At 45.8% G+C, this 24157-nt stretch overlaps 1 protein-coding gene across 4 annotated transcripts in view; it reads right to left on the reverse strand.

Annotated features, from left to right (window-relative positions):
• podxl2 (podocalyxin-like 2) overlaps positions 1–24157 on the reverse strand; it is a 48420-nt gene that overhangs the window by 22173 nt on the left and 2090 nt on the right. For 3 of the 4 annotated variants that reach the window (XM_048547703.2, XM_048547702.2, XM_048547704.2), the window contains exon 2: positions 5945–6229. The exons of the other annotated variant lie outside the window; for it this stretch is intronic. In XM_048547703.2, the coding sequence (XP_048403660.2) occupies positions 5945–6229 (285 nt within the window). The remainder of the gene's footprint in view (positions 1–5944; positions 6230–24157) is intronic. 4 annotated transcript variants of the gene reach the window in all.

Raw genomic sequence — 24157 nt, forward strand, 5'->3', positions numbered from 1 at the left:
AGTGAGGAGCAAGATTGAGAAGGAGTGACCTTCACCGTCACCTCAGCCACTACAGGAGCTGAATCCACAGCATTGGGGCAAAACCAGCTGCCCAGCCAACTGAGCTAACTGACCCCAACATCTGTGCTAGCCAAACCAAAGCAAATACAGCCTGATTACACCTCCCAGTTTATGATCAAAAGTTCTGTAAGTAAGATATCACTTAATGATTCAAATTGGAATGAACACTCTTGCCCTTCCCACTATTTTAGGAATGAGCTCCAAATCTGCACCATCCTCTGGTTGAAAATATTTCTCAACTTCCCTCTAAATTCTCCTTCCATTATTTTTAATCTGTGCCCCTTGGTTATCGACCTCTCTGCCGTGTATCATTGATCTTATCCAGTTTACCCTCCCAAAAAATTGTGGAATTTAACAGCATTCATATAAGACATAGGAGCAGAGGAAGGCCATTCAGCCCATTCACACTGCCTCACCTGCATTGATGTCATAGCTGATCTGATAATCCTAAGGAGTCAGTGGATACACTGATGCCTCACAGTGCTAAGGGCCTGGGTTCAGTTCCACCCTGTCATAGAATAATGGAGTCCAACAGCCCTTTGGCCCAAATGGGTCCATGTTGACCAACATGTCCATCCACGCTATCGCCATTTCCATGCACTTGGCCAATATCCACAATTTCCCAACTTTTTTATTCAATGCCCTGATTGATGAAGGCCAGTGTGCTAAAAGCCTTCTTCACTGCCCTGTCCACCTGCGACTCCACTTTCAGAGAACTGTGCACCTGCACTCCAAGGTCCCTCCAAGGTTTCACTATACTCCCTAAAGCCCTACCATTCATCATGAAACTCCAACCCGGATGTGACATTCCAAAACACAACAACTCACACTTTTCTACATTAAACTCTATTTGCCATTTCTCAGCTCACTTCCCCAGCTGATCAAGATCCTGGTGCGATTTTTGATAATCTTCCTCCTGTCCATGATGCTGCCTATTTTGGTGTAGATAACAAGCAACAATGAGCCCAGCACTGGCCCCTGAGGCACACCACTGGCCACAGGCCTCCAGTCCAACAAGCATCCTTCCACTATTACTCTCTGCTTCCTACCATCAAGCCAATTTTGTACCCAATTTGCCAGCTCTCCCTGGATTCCATGTGATCTAACCTTCCAGAGCAGCCTACCATGCGGAACCTTATGGAAGGCCTTACTCAAATCCATGTAGACTAGGTCTATGACGCTACCATCATCAACCTTCCTGGTCACTTCATTAAAGAACTCTAACAAATTTGTGAGGCATGATGTCTGACGCTCAAAGTCATGCTGATTATTCCGAAGCAAACCCTGTCTTTCTAAATGCATGTATATTTTATCCCTCAGAATCCTCTTAAGTAACTTACCCACCACAGATGTTAAGCTTAGTAGTCTATAATTCCCAGGTTCTTCTTTGCAGCCCTTCTTGAACGAGTGCACAACATTCGTTACCCTCCAGTCTTCCAGGATCTCACTGCTGGCAAACAATGATGCAAATATCTCAGCCAGGGCCCCCTCAATTTCTTCTCTAGCCTCTTACAGGGTTCTTGGATATATGTGATCAGAACCAGGAGATTTATCCACTTTCATACACTCTAATACTTCCAACACCTCCTCTCCTGTAAAATGGACTGTCCTCAAGATATCACCACTAATTTCCCCAAGTTCCCAAGTTTTCATGTCTCTCTCTATGGTAAACACAGAGGAGAAGTATTCATTGATGACTTTGCCCATCTCCTGCAGTTCCACACATACATCTTCACTTTGGTCCTTGAGGGGTCCCATTCTCTGTCTAGTTATCCTTTTTCCTTTAATGTAGTTGAAGAATCTCTTTGGATTCACCTTAATCTTCTCAACCAAAGCTATCTCGTGCCCCCTTTTCGCCCTCTTGATTTCTTCCTTCAGTAAACTCCTGTATCCCCCATATATCTCCAGGGATTCCCTTGATCCCAGCTGCCTGTTCCTGAGCCAAGCCTCCTTTTTCTGTTCAAAGCCTCAATATGTCTTGTCGTCCAGGGTTCCCTACTCCTGCCCATATTGCTCTTCACCCTCACAGGAACATATAAAGGTTGAACTCTAGCTATCACGCTTTTAAAGGCCTTCCACATGCCTGAGGTCATTTTGCCTGTAGACAAACTACTCCAACTAACATCTGCAAGTTCCTGTCTAACTCCAACAAAATTCACCTTGCCCCAATTTAGAACTTGAACCTGTGGACCAGTTTCGTCCTTCTCCGATACTATTTAAAATTAATAGATTTTAATTGATTTAAAATTAATAGAATGATAGATTAATTTAAATTAATAGATTTAATCTGTCTGTGTGGAGTTTGCACATTCTCCCCATGTCTGCAAGGGTTTCCTCCCACATTCCAAAGATGTGCAAGTTAGGTGGATTTGCCATGCTAAATTGCCCATAGTGTCCAGGGATATTCAGGTTAGGGAGATTAGCCATGGGAAATTCAGGGTTACAGGGGTAGGCTAATGGTGTGAGATGCTCTTTGAGTGGGATGCTCTTCAGAGGGTTGGTGTGGACTCGCTGGGCTGAATGGTTTGCTCTAAGGTGGTGGAGTAGATCTGAAGCTCGGGCTGTGGGTGTTGAGGTTGGTTGGCTCACCGAGCTGGTTTGTTGTTCTGCAGACGTTTCGTTACCGTGCTCGGTAACATCCTCAGTGCAGCCTCTGATGAAGTGTCGGTGTGTTCTCCCGCCTGGTTTTTAAACTCTGGGGTCCGGTGCAACGGATTGCCTCACTTCTGGGTTTCCTCCGTAGTGGAATGTATATGGGGTCGAATTCAATGTGTTTATTAATAGCCTGCTTCGTGGAGTGCCATGCTTCCAGGAATTCTCGAGCTTGTCTCTGCCTAGCCTGTCCCAGGATCTTGGTGTTGTCGAAGTCGTGGTTCTCCTTGTCCATGTGGATTGAGATGAGTGAGTATTGGTTGAGTCTTTTTGTAGCCAGTTGGTGCTCATCTACTCTTGTTGTTAGTTTCCTTCCTGTTTGTCCGATGTAGTGTTTCTCAAAGTCTCTGCAGGGGATCTTGTAGATGACGTCGGTCCTGTCCATGGCAGGGGTGGGTCTTTAGTTTGGGTGAGCACTTGTCGTAGGGTTGATGTGGGCTTGTGTGCCACTCTGATGTCCAGCGGTCGTAGAAGTCTTGTGCTGAGTTCTGACATGTTCCCGATGTAGAGCAGTGTGATGAGTGTGTCGGGGCGTGTAGAATCTTTCTGATGCTGTTCCTGTAAGCATCTCCTGACCCAGTTCATTGGATATTCATTATCCTTGAACACTTGGAAGAGGTATTCCTCCCCCTCTTGGTGTAGCTTCATGTTGTTGCAGTGTGTTGTTGCCCTTTTAAATAGTGGTCACATGCAGCTTCGTTTGTGTGTGCTGGGATGGTTACTGTTGAAGTTCAATGCCTGGTCTGTGTGTGTGGCTTTTTGGTGTACTTTTGTTTGCAGTTCCACATTTGTCTTGTGCTCTACCATGATGTCCAGGAATGGGAGTTGTTTGTTCTTCTCCTCCTCTCTGGTGAATTTTATTCTGGCGAGGGTGTTGTTTATGAGTTCATGAGTCTCTTCTAATGGTTTGTGTCCACCCTGTGATTCCACTATCCTGCCTCTGGCCCATAACTTTTGATTCCCTGACTAATTACACACTGAGCAATAAATGCCTACACTGAGGCTTAGTATAGTGAAACCACTTAATAGTGTACAAAAGGCAGTAATTTTTGCAATCCTCAGAATCTGAACTGGGCCAGTTAGATCAATCCTGCAGCTACACGAACAGATAAGAGGTTGGGAATTGTGCAGCAGGTTACTAATTTCCTGACTCCCAGTGCCTGTCTACGAACCACAAGTCAGGAGTCTGACAGAATACAGCGACATTCAGGAAGCTTGACATCATTCAGGAACTGAACCTGGCTGCTTGACTGGCACTCTGTTCATGACCTTCAATATTCACTTCTACCACTAATGTAAAGTAGCAGCAGTGCATCCCACCACAACAAAAGCTCACCAAGTTTCTTGTGACAACATTTTCCAAATGCACAACCTCTACTATTTAGAACAGCAAAGGCAGCAGACACAAGGGAACCTGCAAGGTCCCCTCCAAGCCACTCACCATCCTGACTTGGAAATGTGTCACTGCTCCTGCAATGTCAAAATCCCAGGATTCCTTCCCTAACCCAGCACTGTGGGTAGCCAATACCACGGGACTGCAGCTGTTCAGGAAGGCTGTTCACCACCACCATTCTCAAGGGCAACTTGGGATTGGCAATAAATGCTGACCCAGCCAGTGACACCCAAATTGCAAGAACACAAAAAGCCTTCAAAAAGTATTTAACAGGCATTTTCTGGGGATTGAGGGCACAGTCCTTGTGCATATCTATGCCTGAGATGGACAGATTCTTGATCAATCGGGGAATCAAGGGTTAAGGGGAAAGGGCAGGAGTGTGGTTGTGAGGAATGTTGGATCAGCCATGATCCTGATGAATGGAGGAACAGGCTCGAGGGGCTAAATAACCTGCTCCGGTTCTTATTCTTTATGGTCTTGTAGCCATAGTAACCAAGTCCTTAAGCTCCAATTGGTCACACAGAGGTCCCAGTATACAAAAGTAGGTCAGTTGCGACTGGGCAGTTCAATGCTTTTCTTTGATTACAGCATCTGTTTGTTGCACTAAAGACAGGGATTGAGTAAGGATTAAACACCAGTCGGGACTTAGTTTCCTAAGAAGCATATCTAAGCACAGAAATGAGAAACCAGAATAATGTGATCGGGTTGTCTTCAATTGTTAGAGTGCTAATTCCCCACAGCAATTCAATAAAGATTCTTCGGAGGCCCCAAAGAATGCAAGCTAAAACAGTGCTTTTGCGTACACAAAAGCATCACAATGTGCAGAGTACTGAAGGACAAATCCACCACCCAGCACTTTGTACAGGAGGTGGGGCTCTGCTTATGTCCTTTTCACCATCCATAAGACACAAGTCGGGAGAGTGATGGAGTACTCCCCACTTGTTTAGTTGAGTGCAGCTCCAACAACACTCAAGAGGCTCGACAAATTCCAAGCAATGAACATCTCCAACACTTCAAGATGGAACCACCTCCTGCTATCATCCAGTGACATCACCAGTACTGAACACCCCTTTATTAATGTCCTGGGGGATCGGGTTACCATTGATCAAAAACTGAACTGCACCAGCCTTGCAAAAAGAGTGGATACAAGAACAAGGCAGAACCTAGGAATCCTGTAGCAATTAACTCACTTCCAGACTCCCCAAAGACTGTTCGTCATCTACCAGGCACAGGTCAGGAGTGTGATGGAATGCTCCCCACTTGCCTGGATGAGTGCAGCCCCAACAAAACCCAGGAGACTCAGCACCATTCAGAATTATATAACCTGGTTGTTTGGCACAAATTCACTCACCACCCTCTATCACTGATGCTCAGTAGTAGCGGTTTTTATCTACTAATGAAGGCTGCTTTGACAGTAGCATCCAAACCCATGACCCCTTCCATCTAGAAGGATATGGGCAGCGGGCGCTTGGGAAGACCACCACGTCCAAGGTCCCCTCCGAGTCACTCGCCATCCTGACTTGGAAAATGCATCGCCGTTCCTTCGCTGTCGCTGGGTCAAAATCCTGGAATTCCTTCCCTAAGGGTATTGTGAATCAACCTACAGCACATGGACTGCAGCGGTTCAAGATGGCAGCTCACCCCCACCTTCTCAAGGGGCATCTAGGGATGGGCAATAAATGCTGACCCAGCCAGCAACGCCCATGACCAAACAGGAATAATCAGAAATGATACTGTTTCGTTCACCTATCTATTCTCCTGGTGCATGTGAATACCAACCAGGTAAAGAGCCATGATACCTCCACACTCTGTAATACAGACCTTTACAGGGAAACTAACCTGAGGAGAGGCTTGGCTGTTCAGTGACTCCAGCATTCCAGGATGGAGCAGATGGTGAGCTGCTCAATTCGTCCCGAAAGCCTTCCCCGGCTGGTGATATTTCAGCCACCGATCCACCTGCCCTGTCATCTTCGGTCCACGATGCCACTGTTTCTGCTTCTGCTGATGTGAGGTCCGAGAGATAAGACACAATGGTGGGCTCCTTCCCGGGAGCAGCTGTGAGTAGACCAGTGGCTGCCTCTCCAGCCATTGAAAGCGCAGAGCTTAACATACCTACATAAAAAACTGGATGGGGTGGGGGGAGGGGGGAAGCCAACAAAATCATCAGCAGCAGCGTGAGAAAAATGAAGAACAACTTCACGCAGCCGACAGTGCCCTTCTGTAGACGGATATAACATCTCCTCTTCAATCTCCCCTACTCAATCCATCAACCCTCACATGGAATCATTCCCCACAGCATTCACCTTTCTCCCGCCATCCAAAACTGGTTGCTCACAGAGATTAAACAAAGGTTCGTTTTTTCCCAGAGGGTCGTGAACTTCGGGAAATCTCTTCCTGGAAAGGTGGTGAAAGCAGACTGCTTGAATATTTCTAAGGCAGGGGCAAATAAATTCTTCTCAAGGAGGTGAGAGGTTATGAGGAGTAATAGGAATGTTGGCTTGGGGTTATGATCAGGTCAGCCACGGGAAGGGATAGATAGGGAGAAGCAATTCCCACTCGTAATGAAAAATGAGAGGGCATGGATTTAACGAGGCAAGTAAGGAAAGCTTTTTCACGCTGCAAGTAGTCAGGTTTGAAATGCGCTGCCTGGAAATGTGGAGGCAGGTTCAACTTAGCTATTCAGGAGGGGAACTAAATCAATATTTGGATTGAATTGGTGTTCAGGGATATGGGGAGAAGGCAGGAGATTGGCACTGGGCAACAGGATGGGCCAAACGGTTTTCTTCTTAATCCTAACAATTCTGTCATGTCCTGTCCATTCTTCTGTATCTGAAGGAAGGCATTCATTTCTACAGATGAAAAAGTTCCAATCTTGTGCTGTGTTAGGTAGCTGTGGCTGTTTGAGCGGGAGGGAGTTACGATTAGCCTGAGCGTTCATGTCTACGTCAGGGCTGGGGCAGTTATTGGGCACTGCAACTTGTTTGCACATTCTGCCGGAAATCTTGTGCGGGTGGTAATCAGATGGGGGCATACGTGGTCCCAGCTATGATGGCATTGGACAGGAAAGGAGTGGACTTGGTGGGCCGAATGGCCTTACTTCCACTCCTATGTCTTATGTCTTATGGAAAGCCATTGGAGTGTGCTTGTTATCTTCCTGAGATAGACTCGAAGGGAGAGATGTTAAGTCCATCTCATGCATTTAGGAAACCATCTCGATGTGATCTAGGCTCACACACTGAGCACAAAGGCATAATCTGATTGAGTCAGACTTGGAACCAAACATCAAGAGAATTCACAGACTGATTGATTCCAGACTGATTCCTGAGATGACAGGACTGACATATTGAAGACAGGTTGGGTCAGATGGAATTTATTCTCTGAGATTTTGAAGAATGGAGTGGGGGGGGGTGCAGTCTCACAGAAACCTACAAAATTCTTACAGAATGAGACAGGGTAATTCACTTGCACATCTGCCAATGTGGTATATTGTATCCATTGTATCCGTTGTGGCTTCCTCTACATTGGGGAAACCAAACAGAGGCTTGGGGACCGCTTTGCAGAACACCTCCGCTCGGTTCGCAATAAACAACTGCACCTCCCAGTCGCGAACCATTTTAACTCCCCCTCCCATTCCTCAGACGACACGTCCATCATGGGCCTCCTGCAGTGCCACAATGATGCCACCCGAAGGTTGCAAGAACAGCAACTCATATTCCCCTTGGGAACCCTGCAGCCCAATGGTATCAATGTGGACTTCACAAGCTTCAAAATCTCCCCTTCCCCCACTGCATCCCAAAACCAGCCCAGCTCAACCCCTCCCCGCACTGCATCCCAAAACCAGCCCAGCCTGTCTCCACTTCTCTAACCTGTTCTTCCTCTCACCCATCCCTTCCTCCCACCTCAAGCCACACCTCCATTTCCTACCTACCACCTCATCCCGCCTCCTTCACCTGTCCGTTTTCCCTGGACTGACCTATCCCTTCCCTACCTCCTCACCTATACTTTCCTCTCTACCTATCTTCTTTTCTCTCCATCTTCGGTCCACCTCCCCCTCTCTCCCTATTTATTCTAGTTCCCTCTCCTCATCCCCCTATCTGATGAAGGGTCTAGGTCCGAAATGTCAGCTTTTCTGCTCCTGAGATGCTGCTTGGCCTGCTGTGTTCATCCAGCTCCACACTTTGTTATCTTGGATTCTCCAGCATCTGCAGTTCCCATTATCACAGGGTAAACACAGGAAGGATGTTTCCAATGAAGTCCAGAAACAATGGTCACAATCCAAGGATAAGAGGGAGGCAATGGCCTAGTGGTATTATTGCTGGAGTGCTAACCCAGGTACACAGGTAATGTTCTGGGGATCTGGGTTCAAATCCTGCCATGGTACATGGTGGAGTTTGAATTCAATAAACATCGGTAATTAAGAGACTAACAATGACCATTTGCTGCTTATCGGAGAAACCCTTCTGATTCACTAATTCCCTTCAGGGAAGGAAATCTGCCATCCTCATCTGGTCTGGCCTACATGCAACTCCAGACCCACAGCAATCATAGAATCCCCACAATGTGAAAGCAGGCCATTCGGTCGATCGGGTAGATACCAACCCTCTGAAGAGCATCCCAACCAGACACATACCCCTACCCTAGCCCAGTAACCCTGCATTTCCAATGGCTAACCCACCTCACCTGCACATCCTTGGACACTGTGGGCAATTTAGCATGGGCTACGTTGCACATCTTTGGATTGTGAGGAAACTGGAACACCCAAAGGGAAAACTCACACAGACACAGGGAGAATGGGCAAACTCACAGATGGTCGCCCAAGTGTGGAATCGAACCCAGGTCCCTGGCGCTGTGTGACAGCAGTGCTAAATACTCAGCCACTGTGCTGTCCCTATGTGGCTGACTCTTAACTGTCCCCTGGGCAATTAGGGATAGGCAATAAATGCTGGCTGAGCTAGTGATACCCTCAACCCCAAATGAAGTTTTAAAACAGTAGGTCATTTAGGAGTGAGATGAGGAGAAATTTCTTCACCCTGAGAATAGTGAGCCTGTGAAATTTTAGGCCACAGAAAGTGGCTGGGGGCAAAACATTGAATATTTTCTAGAAGGAGTTAGATATAGTTCTTACAGTTAAAGGGATCAAAGGGTATGGGGTGAAAGCAAGAACAGGGGACTGAGTTAAATGATCAGTCAAGATACCGGGCAGCACAGTGGCTCAGTGGCTAGCACTGCAGCCTCACAGCGCCAGGGATCCGGGTTCAATTCCAGTCTCGGGCGACTGTCTGTGTGGAGTTTGCACATTCTCCCTGTGCCTGCGTGGGTTTCCTCCCACAGTCCAAAGATGTGAAGGCTAGGTGGATCGGCCATGCTAAATTGCCTGTAGTGTTCAGGGATGAGTGGGTTATAGGGGAATGGGTCTGGGTGGGATTCTTCAAGGGGCGATGTGGACTTGTTGGGCCGAAGGACCTGTTTCCACACTGTAGGGAATCTAATCTAATCTCACTGAGTGGCAGAGCAGGTGTGAAGGACCAGCTAGCCTACTGCTGTTCTTTTATCCTATGTTTCTATGTTTAGTCGTCTGGAACGCCACTCTTCGGTAGCGGGGCATTGAAAGCCCGCCATAGCAGATGGTGAAATCTGAATTCAGTAAATTTGGAATGAAAAGCCAGCCTAATGGCAATCTTGCTGGCTGTCTGTAAAAAAAGAACAGTGGGTCAACTGCAAGGGAATCTGCTGTCTTTGCGCGGTCTGGCCTACCAAGAGAAATATGGTTGACTCTTAACAGCCGTCTGAAATGGCTGAGCAAATGCAGCCTTGCCAGAGATGCCCACAACCCTTGAATAAATAAAACAAAAGAACAAACCTCTATTTACACAACACCTTTCACAACTGCATCTAACGCAGAACTTTTGGAATGTAGAAGATGTCATAATGGAGGAATTAAGCCGTCACCGAGAGCTCCCACAAACAGCAATATAATCGTGATGAGATAACAAAGTGTGGAGCTGGATGAACACAGCAGGTCAAGCAGCATCTCAGGAGCACAACAGCTGACGTTTTGGGCCTAGACCCTTCATCAGCTCTCCGAAACGTCAGCTTTTGTGCTCCTGAGATGCTGCTTGGCCTGCTGTGTTCATTCAGCTCCACACTTTGTTACCTTGGATTCTCCAGCATCTGCAGTTCCCATTATCACTAATCGTGATGAGATGTTCTGTTTGGGTTACACTGATTGCAGAGGAGCTCTCCATTTAACTCCCACCACCATGTTGGTTTTCACACAGAATCACACATGTCACCCTGTGAAGGACAGAATGGGCCTCAGTCTAACTTCACATCTAAAAGGGGTACCTCCGACCAGGCGGCACTCTCTCAGCAAGGCATGTCAGATGAGATTTCTGCGCTCAAATCTTTGAAGTGGGAGGTGACCCCATCCTTTCTGACTGAGGCAAGAGAGCCGCCCACTGGACTGAAACCAAACTGTCAAGAGAAAAATCTTTTCTGAGAGGCATTGATGGATTGTGGAGCTGCATTGAGTGGGCAGAAGCTGAAAGGTCAACACAGTTTGACAGTTTTCTTTGCCAGCACACGAGTAACCATGTGGGTGGTGAGCATTGCACAGAAAGACAGGGCACAAGGTGTAATGTTAACAAGCAACTCCTCTGCAAAGCAGCTGCCGGGAGGACACTTCATGCTGACTGTTTCCCCAAATTAATCCTCATACGACCAACAAAGACTGAGCTTGAATAAAACCATGATAAACTGTAAAATTGAGAATGTTAAATACAAAGATTACGTGCATTTTCTTGGCCACATCTTGATCTGCCTTAATACCTGGGGGTAAAGGCCATCACAACACCTCTCAGCAGTAATTTAAGGGACAGTACCACCCAGCTCAGGGTTAATTAAAGAGACAGTACCACCCAGCTCAGGGTTAATTAAAGAGACAGTACCACACAGCTCACAGGACACTGCCTCAATGCTCGCTAGGTATTTAATAGACCAGCACCACAGTGCTCACAAGATAATTAAAGAGCCAGACCACAGTGATCACAGTGTAATTAAAGGGCCAGGCCACAGTGATCACAGGGTAATTAAAGGGCCAGACCACAGTGATCACAGTGTAATTAAAGGGCCAGGCCACAGTGATCACAGGATAATTAAAGGGCCAGACCACAGTGATCACAGGGTAATTAAAGGGCCAGGCCACAGTGATCACAGGGTAATTAAAGGGCCAGGCCACAGTGATCACAGGGTAATTAAAGGGACAGACCACAGTGCTCACAGGGTAATTAAAGGGCCAGACCACAGTGATCACAGGGTAATTAAAGGGCCAGGCCACAGTGATCACAGGGTAATTAAAGGGCCAGACCACAGTGCTCACAGGGTAATTAAAGGGCCAGACCACAGTGCTCACAGGGTAATTAAAGGGCCAGGCCACAGTGATCACAGGGTAATTAAAGGGCCAGGCCACAGTGATCACAGGGTAATTAAAGGGCCAGACCACAGTGATCACAGGGTAATTAAAGGGCCAGACCACAGTGATCACAGGATAATTAAAGGGCCAGACCACAGTGATCACAGGGTAATTAAAGGGCCAGGCCACAGTGATCACAGTGTAATTAAAGGGCCAGGCCACAGTGATCACAGGGTAATTAAAGGGCCAGACCACAGTGATCACAGGGTAATTAAAGGGCCAGACCACAGTGATCACAGGATAATTAAAGGGCCAGACCACAGTGATCACAGGGTAATTAAAGGGCCAGGCCACAGTGATCACAGGGTAATTAAAGGGCCAGACCACAGTGATCACAGGATAATTAAAGGGCCAGACCACAGTGATCACAGGGTAATTAAAGGGACAGACCACAGTGATCACAGGGTAATTAAAGGGCCAGGCCACAGTGATCACAGGGTAATTAAAGGGACAGACCACAGTGATCACAGGGTAATTAAAGGGCCAGACCACAGTGTAATTAAAGGGCCATCACCACAGTGCTCACAGGGGAATTAAAGGGCCAGGCCACAGTGCTCACAGTGTAATTAAAGGGCCATCACCACAGTGCTCACAGGGGAATTAAAGGGCCAGGCCACAGTGCTCACAGGGGAATTAAAGGGCCATCACCACAGTGATCACAGTGTAATTAAAGGGCCATCACCACAGTGCTCACAGGGGAATTAAAGGGCCAGACCACAGTGATCACAGTGTAATTAAAGGGCCAGACCACAGGGATCACAGTGTAATTAAAGGGCCAGACCACAGACTAATTAAAGGGCCATCACCACAGTGCTCACAGGGGAATTAAAGAGCCAGGCCACAGTGCTCACAGGGGAATTAAAGGGCCATCACCACAGTGATCACAGTGTAATTAAAGGGCCAGGCCACAGTGATCACAGGGTAATTAAAGGGCCAGACCACAGTGATCAGAGTGTAATTAAAGGGCCAGACCACAGTACACTTTATGTTATTGTACAGTTCCAAGGACAAGTGCCAGTTACACCGCATCCTGGACTTGATTCTGTGTTCAAGGAGACCAGCATCATTTATTTTTTCCAATTACAGAGTAGGAACCCCTCGTGATGGCACGGATATATGGTCAAAAGTTCATCATGGAGTCAGATAGAGGGCTAAAGTCTGGTTCAATTGTGGTCAGAGGGGGTACGGAGGCAGTAGGTGGCAGTTGGTTAGCTCAGTTGACCGGAGGCCTGGTTTGCAATGCAGTGTGACACCAACAGCGCAGGTTCAAGCCTGAACCGGCTGAGTTTACAATAAAGGTGCTGCCTGTCACCTGAGGTGTGGTGACCCTTAGGTCAAAGTAATAATCTTGCTCTTGTGAGAGAGCAGCCCTATGGTTCTCTGGTAGTGTGGTGGGGCGATGGAAACATATGAATTAGGAACAGGCCATTTGACATCTTGAGTTTGCTCCTCCATACAATGCAATTAGAGTTCATCTGATTGTGATCCAAATGGGGAGGAGATGGCCTGGTGGTATTATCAATAAACAATTAACCTGGAGACCTAGAAAACGTCCAGGGGACCTGGGTTCAATTCCCATCACAGCAGATGGTGGAATTTGAATTCAATAAATAAAATTGAAACTATTGTCAGGAAAACTAATCTGGTTCATTGAAGGAAGCTGTCGACCATACCTGGTCCAGCCTACATGTAACTCCATACCCCCAGCAATGTGGTAGCCTCTTAACTACCCTCTGGAATGAGCAATAAATACTGGGTTAGCCAGCAATACCCTCATCCCGTGACTGAATAAAAAGAAGCAACACCCGTGCCTAAGCTTTTGGCTTTCTTGTCAGTCAAAAGTTAATTTAAAAACGTTAAATGACCCCCATCTCCACTTGTTTCAGAGACTCATGACCCTCAGAGAAAAAAAACTCCTCCTCATCTCCATCTTCATGCAGAGTTTGCATGGCCTGGATCAAGGACATTTCCAACATTTAGCTGAAGGGCACACTGGTCAGCTCAATACATATTGAGTGAAGAGAATGTTTTTCCACCCAGAGAATGGTAAGCCTGTGGAATTCTCTGCCACAGCAAGTGGTTAAGGGCAAAACATTGTCAAGAACAAGACAGATACAGTTCTTAGGGCAGTGGCTTTAAGAGATTTATTTTGTCCTAGTATTTTAGATTGAATGAGAGGTGCTGAGCAATCTGTGGTAATGAGGTTTTAGGACTGTTTTTTAAAGTTGGAACAATAGAAGCAGCCTGAATGGGTGTGGCCATCTCTCACAGACTAGGGTTTCTAGTTTTTAGTTTTTTATCCTTATGCAGTTGCTGTTGTGGGCTTGAAGAAGTGAAAGCTATTTTTCCCCCTCTTGATTATAGCCAAACACTGGGAGATTCTCTTCCTCAGCTGCTGACAGCATGTGAGACATAATCTGTTTTTCTGAACCTAATGTTTTGCCAAAGGATGTGTTTATGGGATGTTACTAGATCGAAACAGTAATAATTACTGAATCTATTATTCTGTTTAAGTTTTCCACTAGAATTAAGATTTTCTGAGTTCTTCTTTCTTCTGTTGCATTTTAACCATAGTGTTTAAATGAATTGTTTTGCTTAATGTTGAGCATTTTGACCAATCGAATTGTACCTGGAACACAGCACATCACTTTTGTCTTTAAATTAGTAAAAGGTTTGGGTCTAGGCTACCTTCTTAAAACACAGGACCTGTTCTGGTCCATAACAAAGGATCAAAGGGGAAAAGTGAGAGTGGCAGGAACTCTTTCACAGTGACAACCCTATGCCCATAAGCATTCTAAATCAGTGACAGAGAAAGGATTGAGCGAGCTGGTGATTAGATACATCCGAGCATAATCAGGCCAACCATGGGTAGGCAGATGGCTTGGAACGTAGACAGATGCCAACAGCAAGGGTTCAATTCCCACAACGGCTAAAGGTCACCATGAAGGACCTACCATTCCCACCTCACCCCCAAACCCAAAGTGTGTTAAAACCAAGATAATAAAATGTGAGGCTGGATGAACACAGCAGGCCAAGCAGCATCTCAGGAGCACAAAAGCTGACGCTTCGGGCCTAGACCCTTCATCAGAGACAGTCATCTCTCTCTAAGTACACAGCCGCCTAGGGAGCTTATGTGCTACAGTCACTTTCACCATGAAGCTGACATTTTGATTTTAGGATAGATATATTTTTAAAACTAAAATTGCTAATATTAAATCCTTCAATCAAAAGTTGATTTAAAAACATTAAATGACCCCCATCTCCACTGCTCTCTGGGAAGAAAGTTTCAAAGAGTCATGACCCTCAGAGAAAAAAAAAACTCCTCCTTATCTCCATCTTCATGCAGAGTTTGCATGGCCTGGATCAAGGACATTTCCAACATTTAGCTGAAGGGCACACTGGTCAGCTCAATACATATTGAGCAAAGAGAATGTTTTTCCATGCGGAGAGTGGTAAGCCTGTGGAATTCTCTGCCATCCTTCAGGGTGTGAATCTTGCAGCAACTCACATCATCAGAACTTATTAGCTCAGAACTTTTGTTGAAAATTCATTCACGGGATATGGGTGTGGCTAGCTAGGCCAGCATTTATTACTCATCCCTAATTGCCCAGAGAGCAGTTAAGAGTCAACCACGTTGCTGTAGGTCATGAGTCACATGTAGGCCCGACCAGGTAAGGATGGCAGTAAGAGGATCAGATGATCTACTTGCTAACAGGAGCTTACGGTGTGCAAATGAGCTGCTATGACTCAATGACAATGACAGTAAATTGCTTTGGGACATCGTTAAGCTGGGCCTGGCTTTATATAATCCAAATCTTTTTTTCTGTATGGGTTTGAGGAGAGGCACTGTCAGAACGGGGTGAATACTTTAAAATCACTGGGATCCAGGAACTACGATGTGAATGGAAGGTTTGAAACATACCCTGTTGAAGGCAGAGTTGAAAATGTTTTTTAAATCTGGATGGATACAAGCCTGTGTTTGAACACAGGTTAGGGGACAGGCTAAAGACTACGGCCAGACCATCCAGAGTGAAATCAGGAAGCACTCCGACATAGAAAGGGAGTAAGAAATCTGAAACTCTCTTCTGCAACTGGCAATTGACACTTGACCAATTGTTAATTTCCTATCTGCACTGAATAGATTTCTGTTAAATGACGATTTGGGATAAAGGGAAGTATATCGAGTCAGGTCACAGATCAGCCTTGATATTGTAGAAATGTGGGGAAAGCTTGAGAGGCCATAGAGTCATAGAGACATACAGCACAGAAACACATCCTTTGATCTAACGTGTTCGTGCCAACCAGATTTCCTAAATTGATCTCATCCCATTTGCCAGCATTTGACCCATATCCCTCTAAACCCTTCCTATTCATATACCCATCCAGATACCTTTTAAATGTAATTGTACCAGGGTCCACTACTTCCTCTGGCAGCTCATTCCATACACGCACCACCCTCTACACGAAAATGTGGCCTCTAAGGTCCCTTTTAAATCTTTCTCGTCTCACCTTAAACCTACACCCTCTAGTTTTGGACTCCCTTACCCTGGGGAAAAGGCCTTGTCTATTCAGCCTATCCATGACCCTCATGATTTTATATACCTTTATAAGTTCACCCCCACAGGGAAAATAGCCCCAGCCTATTCAGCCTCTCCCTAGAACTCAATCCCCTCCAACCCTAGCAACGTCCCAGTAAATCTTTTCTGAATCCTTTCAACTTCAGTTCCTGTATCAGGGAAACCAGAATTGAATGCAGTATTCTAAACATTGCCTAATTAGCTGCCCTGTTCCAAGTTCTAACTGTATATCAAAGATACTCAGAATATTTTTCAGACTTGCCTAATGTCGCAAAAAGAGTTAACTTCATACAAGACTATTTTTAATAGCTAAGAACCATAGAATAAGGTAGCATGTAAGGTCATCCCAGTCCCCTGCTCTTTACCCACATCCCAGTAATTCCTTCCCCTTCACGTGTTTATCCAAAGCCCCTCTCCAGCTGCTATAAAATCTGTGTTCACCATCCTATCAGCACAATCCAACTACTGCACAAAAAAAAACACCAAATACCTTCAACCTGTATCTCTAGTCACTGATCTTTTAACCATGGGAAACCATTTCTGCTTCTCTATTCTGTCCAAAACTTCCATGTATTCTTGACCACAAATTGAAACACTCTTAACGAAGTGTTGTCATTCAGTTATAGAGTCACTATTATAAGTAGGTCACTCAACCCATCAGGTCCATCAACTGTCAGTAAAATTGTCTAATCAATCACATTCCACTGCACTGTCCGCGTAGCATTGCAAGTTTATTCCCATAAAGCATCTATCCAAATTCCCCATCACCCTCACAGAGAGTGAGTTGCAGGTCACTACCACTTCTTGTGTGAAAATGTCTACCACTCCACCTACTCCGAACCACCCATGCATCTTCTACCCAAACTCTTAAGTCTGTATGGGCTGGAAAGATTGAAGCCCCTGGTCCTTATACCACTCAGTTTATCTTTCGACCACCTTATCAAAACCTTTTGTAATTGTGTACACTTTGATCAAATTTCCCCAGTTTCTCTAACCTAACGTTGTCTGGGAGTTAATAAAGTGTGAAGCTGGATGAACACAGCAGGCCAAGCAGCATGCTCCTGAGATGCTGCTTGGCCTGCTGTGTTCATCCAGCTTCACACTTTATTATCTTGGATTCTCCAGCATCTGCACTCCCCATTATCTCTTATTGTCTGGGAGATGGTGAGATAACATCGCCTATAGCTTCAGCAGTGGATTGACTGCTCATCAGCTGCTGACACAAGCGGAACCGCTTCTTGCTACCTACTTTCTCCAGACCCATCATTGTATTGAACACCTTGATCAAACTTCCTCTTCGCCTGCTCTTCTCCAAGCGAAACAGTGCCAATGTCTCCAATCTGTCCACATACTTGAAGTTCCTCATCTCCAAGTCACAGAGTTGTTATGATATCGGAAGAAGCCGTGCGATTTATTATACTTGCACTGGCTTTCTGAGCTTTTATAGTTAGCGCTAATCTCCTGCCATTTCCCCATATTTTCACAGTGTGAAAGTTAAAACAGGGATAATTCTGGCAAATGGGACTGGATTAGTTTAGGATCTCTGGTTGGCATGGATGAATTGGACTGAAGGGTCTGTTTCCATGCTGTATAACTCTGTGGCTATGAATCATTAGCATCGGTGGCTGAATTCTTTGTTTGTCAGGCTTTGATGTAAATTCCAGAGACAGCTTTCACTGTTCGTTTGCCCTTCAGGGTATGAATCTTGCAGCAACTCACATCATCAGAGCTTATTAGCTCAGAACTTTTGTTGAAAATTCATTCACGGGATACGGGTGTGGCTAGCTAGGCCACATTTATTACTCATCCCTAATTGCCCAGAGAGCAGTTAAGAGTCAACCACATTGCTGTAGGTCATGAATCAAATGTAGGCCCGACCAGGTAAGGATGGCAGTTTCCTCCCCTGATGGACATTAGTGAACCAGATGGGTGTTCCGACAATCAGCAATGGATTTATTGTCATCATTAGACTCTTAATTCCAGAATTTAACTGAATTTAAATTCCTCCATCTGCCACGGTGGGATTCAAACATGTCCCCAGAACATTATCTGGGTTTCTACATTGACAGTCCAGCGATAATGCCACTAGACCATCAGTACCCCCTTGCTAGTGTTGGGAATGGTCATTATGTCTACACAAAAGGAGCTATAGAATGTTTTACATATTCTGCTCTCCAGGTTCTGCCATTGACCCAATGATTGTTAAGTCTGAGTGAAGGGAATGGTTCACTGGGTTTGTGAAGAGTAAAGGGAATTAGATGAATTAGTTTGTGATTCCAACAGCGTCGATTTTCGTTTACTCATTCAAGGGATATCACTAGCTATAACAGCATTTATTGCCCAGAGTACAGTTATGAGCAATCACGTTGCCTCAGGACTGGAGTCACATGTAGGCCAGCGGTTCCCCTCACTACAGGACATTAGTGAACCAGACAGACTTTCCGACAATCAACAATTTAGTTTATTGCATTCATTTCCACCATCTACCATGGTGGGATTCAAACTCGGGTCACCAGATCATTACTTGGATTAATAGTTTAGTGATAATACAACCAGGCTATTGCCTGCTGACGCTTGTAGGGGGATGGGATGAATAAGAGAGATAAGCAAAGCTACAGGCTCAAGGTCTTTGGGGAAGAAAAGTGGTATGATAATTTTGACAGCAACACAGTGGACATATCTTCCTGTTTAGCTGTGACGTGGTTGCTGGACAGTCAATAATATCATCAAGTTAAACATGAGGAAGGCCAAAATCATCTTCTTCAGGCCACCTGCTACTGAGACTCTCCTCAATCTGGGAGCAATTCCACCACTGCTGCTGAAGCCATCCGCTGTCCGCCAGACATCTCAGCCAAACAAAACCTCCGTTGCTGAAATCCTTTTCCAGATCAAATCATGTGCGTCTGGCCCTCTCAACCAGGCTGCCCTATGCCCCACCTCTTCAAATCACTCCACAGCCTCCACCTTCTCTCATGCTGAGGCCTTCTCCAGTCCTACAAGCACCCTTCTAAAACCCCACTCATTATTCCTCTGATTGCACCTTCCTGTATATATCCTCTCCCTTTAGCCTTTAGCAGTTGTGCCTGCAGCCGAATGGATTCCACTCTATTAAGTTCCGTCTTCAGACTCAGAGCATGGTCATGACATGGAAGGTGGCCCATGAGCAATTCACCTAGTGCCATTTCCCTGGCTTGCCCTATATGTTTTTCCTTTGTCAGACAGCAGACTAATTCCTTTTTGAATATCTTGAGTGAAGTTGCTTTCACTATGATCTCAGACAGTGTACTCAAGATCCTAATCACTTGCGTTTATTGTGTCACCTTTGCTTCCTTTGCCACTCACTTTAACTCTGTGCCCTTCAGTCGCAACATTTTCTCCCCATCTATTCTGTCCAAACCCCTCTTTACTCCTCTATCCTTTGCCCTTTCTCCAATCCTTTGCCCCCTCAATAAACTCCACCTATTGGAGCAAGTGTTGGTCACTCCTTCTAGATCTTCCTTTTCTGGTTGTGAGTTCATTCCTCTCACGCCTCTGTCGAGCAACTCAGGATGTTTTTCTATGTTATAATACTTGGCCCATTTTATTGATCAAAGACTTTATAAGTGAACATTATTTGAATATTAGCCAGAAAAACACATTTTGTCAAAGTTTCTCATTTTGCACTGAGGAGCACATTTCGCAAGAATACCAACATAAGGGGAAACCATCATTTATATTGTGTGAGGGGATAATGCTGATTGCTCGCCAAATGGACTCTGATTGGTAGAAGTGTTGCCATGGAGATTGAACTAGTTAATGTTGGCTGATAGTTAACTGCCAGGCTTTATTTAAAATTTTAAACTAGGCATGTTGACTGATTGGTGAAGGCATTGTCTTGAGAAATAGACCAGCGAACGGCTGTCACTTATTCTGAACTAAGTAGGTGAACTGAAACAGAGTGTGTTGGTGTTCTTTCTGTCCACAAGGAATAGGACTCTGTGGAATCCTGGCAAGACAATTCTAAAGAAGTTAGCAACACTCCTAACAGAAGAAATTCGTCAACCCTGTCATAGGTGGGAGATCTTTTTAAAAAGAATGATTTTCCTCGCTCTGGATTCCCTCACAAGGGAAGACATCCCCTCAGGGTTTAGCCTGTCAAACCCCCTCACCACCATACACATTTCAATAAGATCACTTCTAAACTCCAAAGGATGCAGGTCCAACCCTGTCAACTTTTCCTCATTAGACAACCCCTCCATCACAAAATCAGCTGAGTGAACCGTCTCTGATCAGCTTCAGGTGCAAGTCAATCCCTCCCTGATAAAGTGGAGCAAAACTGTACCAGCAGCAGCTGTTTAGCTCTGCTGGTTTGACAGCCGTCTGCAATGTAGAATAAACCTAACAATGCGGGTTTGATCACTGCACTGGCTGAGATCACCATTAAGAACTCTACTTTGCATCCTCTCTCCTTGGATGCGGCATGCTGATCCTCAGGTTAAAGCACCAATTGTTACTCCCTAGTCAGACGGCAGCCCTACAGACAATGAGACGACTTTACTTTTACCCACAGGACTAGAGAGGGGGTCTGATCTCACAAAAGGTGCGGTACCACCAGAGCAACTCATTGCTAGTTTCAGTCACACCACAGGGTTTGTTATAGCTCACACTTAGTTACACGGCATGCCAGTTACATTAAATGGCTTGTTATATTGAATGGTGACTCTACTGCACAGTCAATTAGACCCCGCATTAGGACTGTTTCAATTACGATACACTTCATGTACGAGCATAATTTGTTATCCCAGACAGCTTCTGCTGCACACATCCAGGTACATCCAGTTTGGAGATGTGAGATAAATTCCAGGATTCCGGAGTCCCCATCCCTGGCAGCATTCACCTTTCCAAGGCCTTGGTTTTCCTTCCTCAAGAGTGGAGCCCAGTGCTGGGCTCAATACTCTATCTGAGGTCTAACCAGTTTTTTCAAAAGGGTTAAGAGTAAAAAGCTCAGTTTTGTGCTCTTTGCCTTCATAATTAAAACCCAAAATTCTGAGCCGATCTTTATAAACAGTGTCCTCAGATCCTCCAACAATTTGTTCATGCACAGTACAGTGACTTTCTGTTCCTGCACCTTTGTCAAAATTACGCTGCTCAGCTTATTTTCGCACCAAAGGTAACAATTCACATTCCTCTGCACTAAATGTCACCTGGCGAGGTTGAGCTATAAATATCCCTCACTTTTGCTCTGAATAATTAAATTTGTTGTGTTTACCTGAATGGGTGGAGACTAATATTTTTTTACAAACTGTGATTTACAAACTTTTTACAAACTCACTCAGCATTCCGCTTGGGAATATCAAGATAGATTACAGGTTCAAATCCTGTGGGTGTTATTCATCAGTCCAGCATTTGTTGCCCCTTGAACTAAGTGGTTTGTTGGGAAATTTCAGAGGCCAGTTAAGAGTTATCTATATTACAGTAGATCTGGAGTCACATGTAGGGCAGGAAAGTGCAGGTTGCCAACCCTAAAGGATATAAGTGAACCAGATGGGCTTCTTGAATTGACAACAGTTTTAACGTACCATTACTGATGGCTAGCTTTCAATTCCAGAACTTTTATTAGTTTAATTCAAAGTCTGCAAGCTGCCTTGATGGTATTTGAACCCATGACCCCACAGCATGAGTCTGGGTCTCTGGGATTACTAGTCTAGTGACCTATGGGTGAACCCACAAGGCCACTCGCTGGTTATGGTACAAATTGGTGCCATAGAATAAACTAGTCGGTGTAATGTGGTACAAAATCAGACAACGCAGTAAATACTCAGCAAGTCAGGCATCATTTATGGACAGAAGCAGAGACAAAATGGGCACAATATTCTAGAGGTTAGGACAATGTGGGTCATGGAGAAGTGTGAGGCAGAATCATGTGAGAATACTAACAAGACCCGTCTCAACATTGGGAGCATCTCACGGCAGCTTTTGTGCTTTTCACAAACATTCAAGCTAATGAGTTTCTTGTTAAGCATCGGTGAGTCGTTAATTCAGGGGGATTATTGCTCATTAACCACCTGATTAATGGCTCAACATGCCTCATTATTATTCAGCTTCCTTTCTTAGTAAGTGCCACAAACAAGCTAGAAGTCAGGTTTTCTCAATGTGGAAGTCACAGCAGTTACCTGGCAACATCAGCTCACCACTTGCTTCAAAGAACCTCCATGTTGGACAGCAGGCACCAACATCTCAGGGCACACTCTGTGGGCACTGGCACAAACACCTCATACCCACTGACATTGGTATCCAATATATGTCAGCTTCCAAGAGCCTTCATGGCCCATCTCCTCTCCACCAACAGGATACAGCTGCACTCAATGCTGTACCTCGAGCTGCCCTGGTAACTCTCATTGTAAACCTGCAGCAACTGTGTGCTCAGGGCCACCCCCACCCCCCAACAAACCCCAGCTAAGGGACTGCGCCAGGCTGCATCTCCAGGTTCCTCACTCACTTTGAGCTCACAGCATCCCTGCCCTGTTCTACCTTCCTTTGTGCGCTTTGCGCCCTCAGTCTGAGACACCAGAACCACATCATTTCTGTCTCACTATACGTTTTTTAGCACTGACCGAAAGGCAGAAAGCCTGTCATTGGTGCCAGCAAACCTCAGTCATGTGAAGGAGGACAGCATTTGCTCCTGGCAGCGTGAGCCAATGGCAGCCTCTAATCCTAGTCCAGAGACTTGGACATAGTCAGTCAGCCGCCTGGGTCGGGCAGAGCCAGGATCCTCTCCGAGTGAGGGGTGAGGAACTGAATGTTGGGCAGCCCTGCACCCGGCCTGACTCTTTCTGCCCCCATGGGGGTAATGCTTCCCTCCTGGAACGAGAGAGAGGCAGGTATTGAGGGAGATAGTAGTGGGTGGCACAGCTGTTACTGTTGGTGCTGGGGGTAGGGGAGGTGTCCTGAGTGAGTGGGCAGCACAGACAGCACACAGCGTTGGTGTGTTGGGGCGTTGGTATGAGTGTGAGTGAGGGGGGATGGTGTAGTCAGTAATGAGAGTGAATAGAGCAGGAGCCTTGGCGGGAGGTGGGGAGAGTAGCAGAATTGGAGGGAAGATGAGGGCAATTCAATGTAGAGTAGAGAAGGACTCTGATCTTCCTCCTACAGCGCTGGGCATTTCTCCAGATTGCATTGACCTGGTTGGAAACCTCAGACCGCTGGGCCTGCTATCAAGGGCTCCACTATTGGTCCTGGCCAATCCTGTCCTGCAGGGCAGCCAGGTTCCTGCTGTAAAAGCAGGGCATCAATTTTCCCCTTGTCTGCAATGTCTGGGTCAAACATCAGGAACTGTGTGGGACAGCTCCAGACTGACAACGAGCTACACAGCAGATTTTTAAAGGTGGTGTGAGCACAAAGGACGCTGGTCAATTCTGGGATATCCCAGCAGCAGCAAGTTGTTACAGAAACAGCACATGGTAAGATGGGGCTGAAATCAGATGGGGCAGGGTAGGTAATTCATTAGAAGGGTTTGGTGAGAAATTTCTCTCGGCCTCACAGAGAGAAATCCTCCAAAAAGCTCAACTCACCTCACGCTGACCCCAAAGCGATGTAAGATTCAGCCCAGTGCTTCAGGTTGAAAACTTTCTATGGGAGTGAAGGTACCATGTGGTTAATGTTGCTGGTTGAGGCATGTTGAGGCCTAGACAAATAGGTTCAAACTCCAGTGCAGCAGGTTGGATTGACATCCAAAGAGCACAATCTGCAGGACTGTGAGAGGGGCTATACTTCTGGATGAAATGTCCAAGCCAGGCCTTTGCCCCCTTAGGCAGAAGTTAAAAAATCCCACTGTACCACTTTGAAGAAGAGCATTGGCTAGTGCCCTGACTCAATCAACATCACAACTGAGGGGCCATCTTGCCCTGGAGTGGTAGCATCCCTACTCCTGTACTGAAGGCCTGGGTTCAAGTCCCACCTGCTCCAGAGCTGTGTAATAACATCTCTGAACAGGCTGATTAAAAAATAGGTGAAATTAAAAAAAAT

This window comes from Stegostoma tigrinum, chromosome 11, assembly GCF_030684315.1.
Source record: "Stegostoma tigrinum isolate sSteTig4 chromosome 11, sSteTig4.hap1, whole genome shotgun sequence".
Classification (NCBI taxonomy): Eukaryota; Metazoa; Chordata; class Chondrichthyes; order Orectolobiformes; family Stegostomatidae; genus Stegostoma; species Stegostoma tigrinum.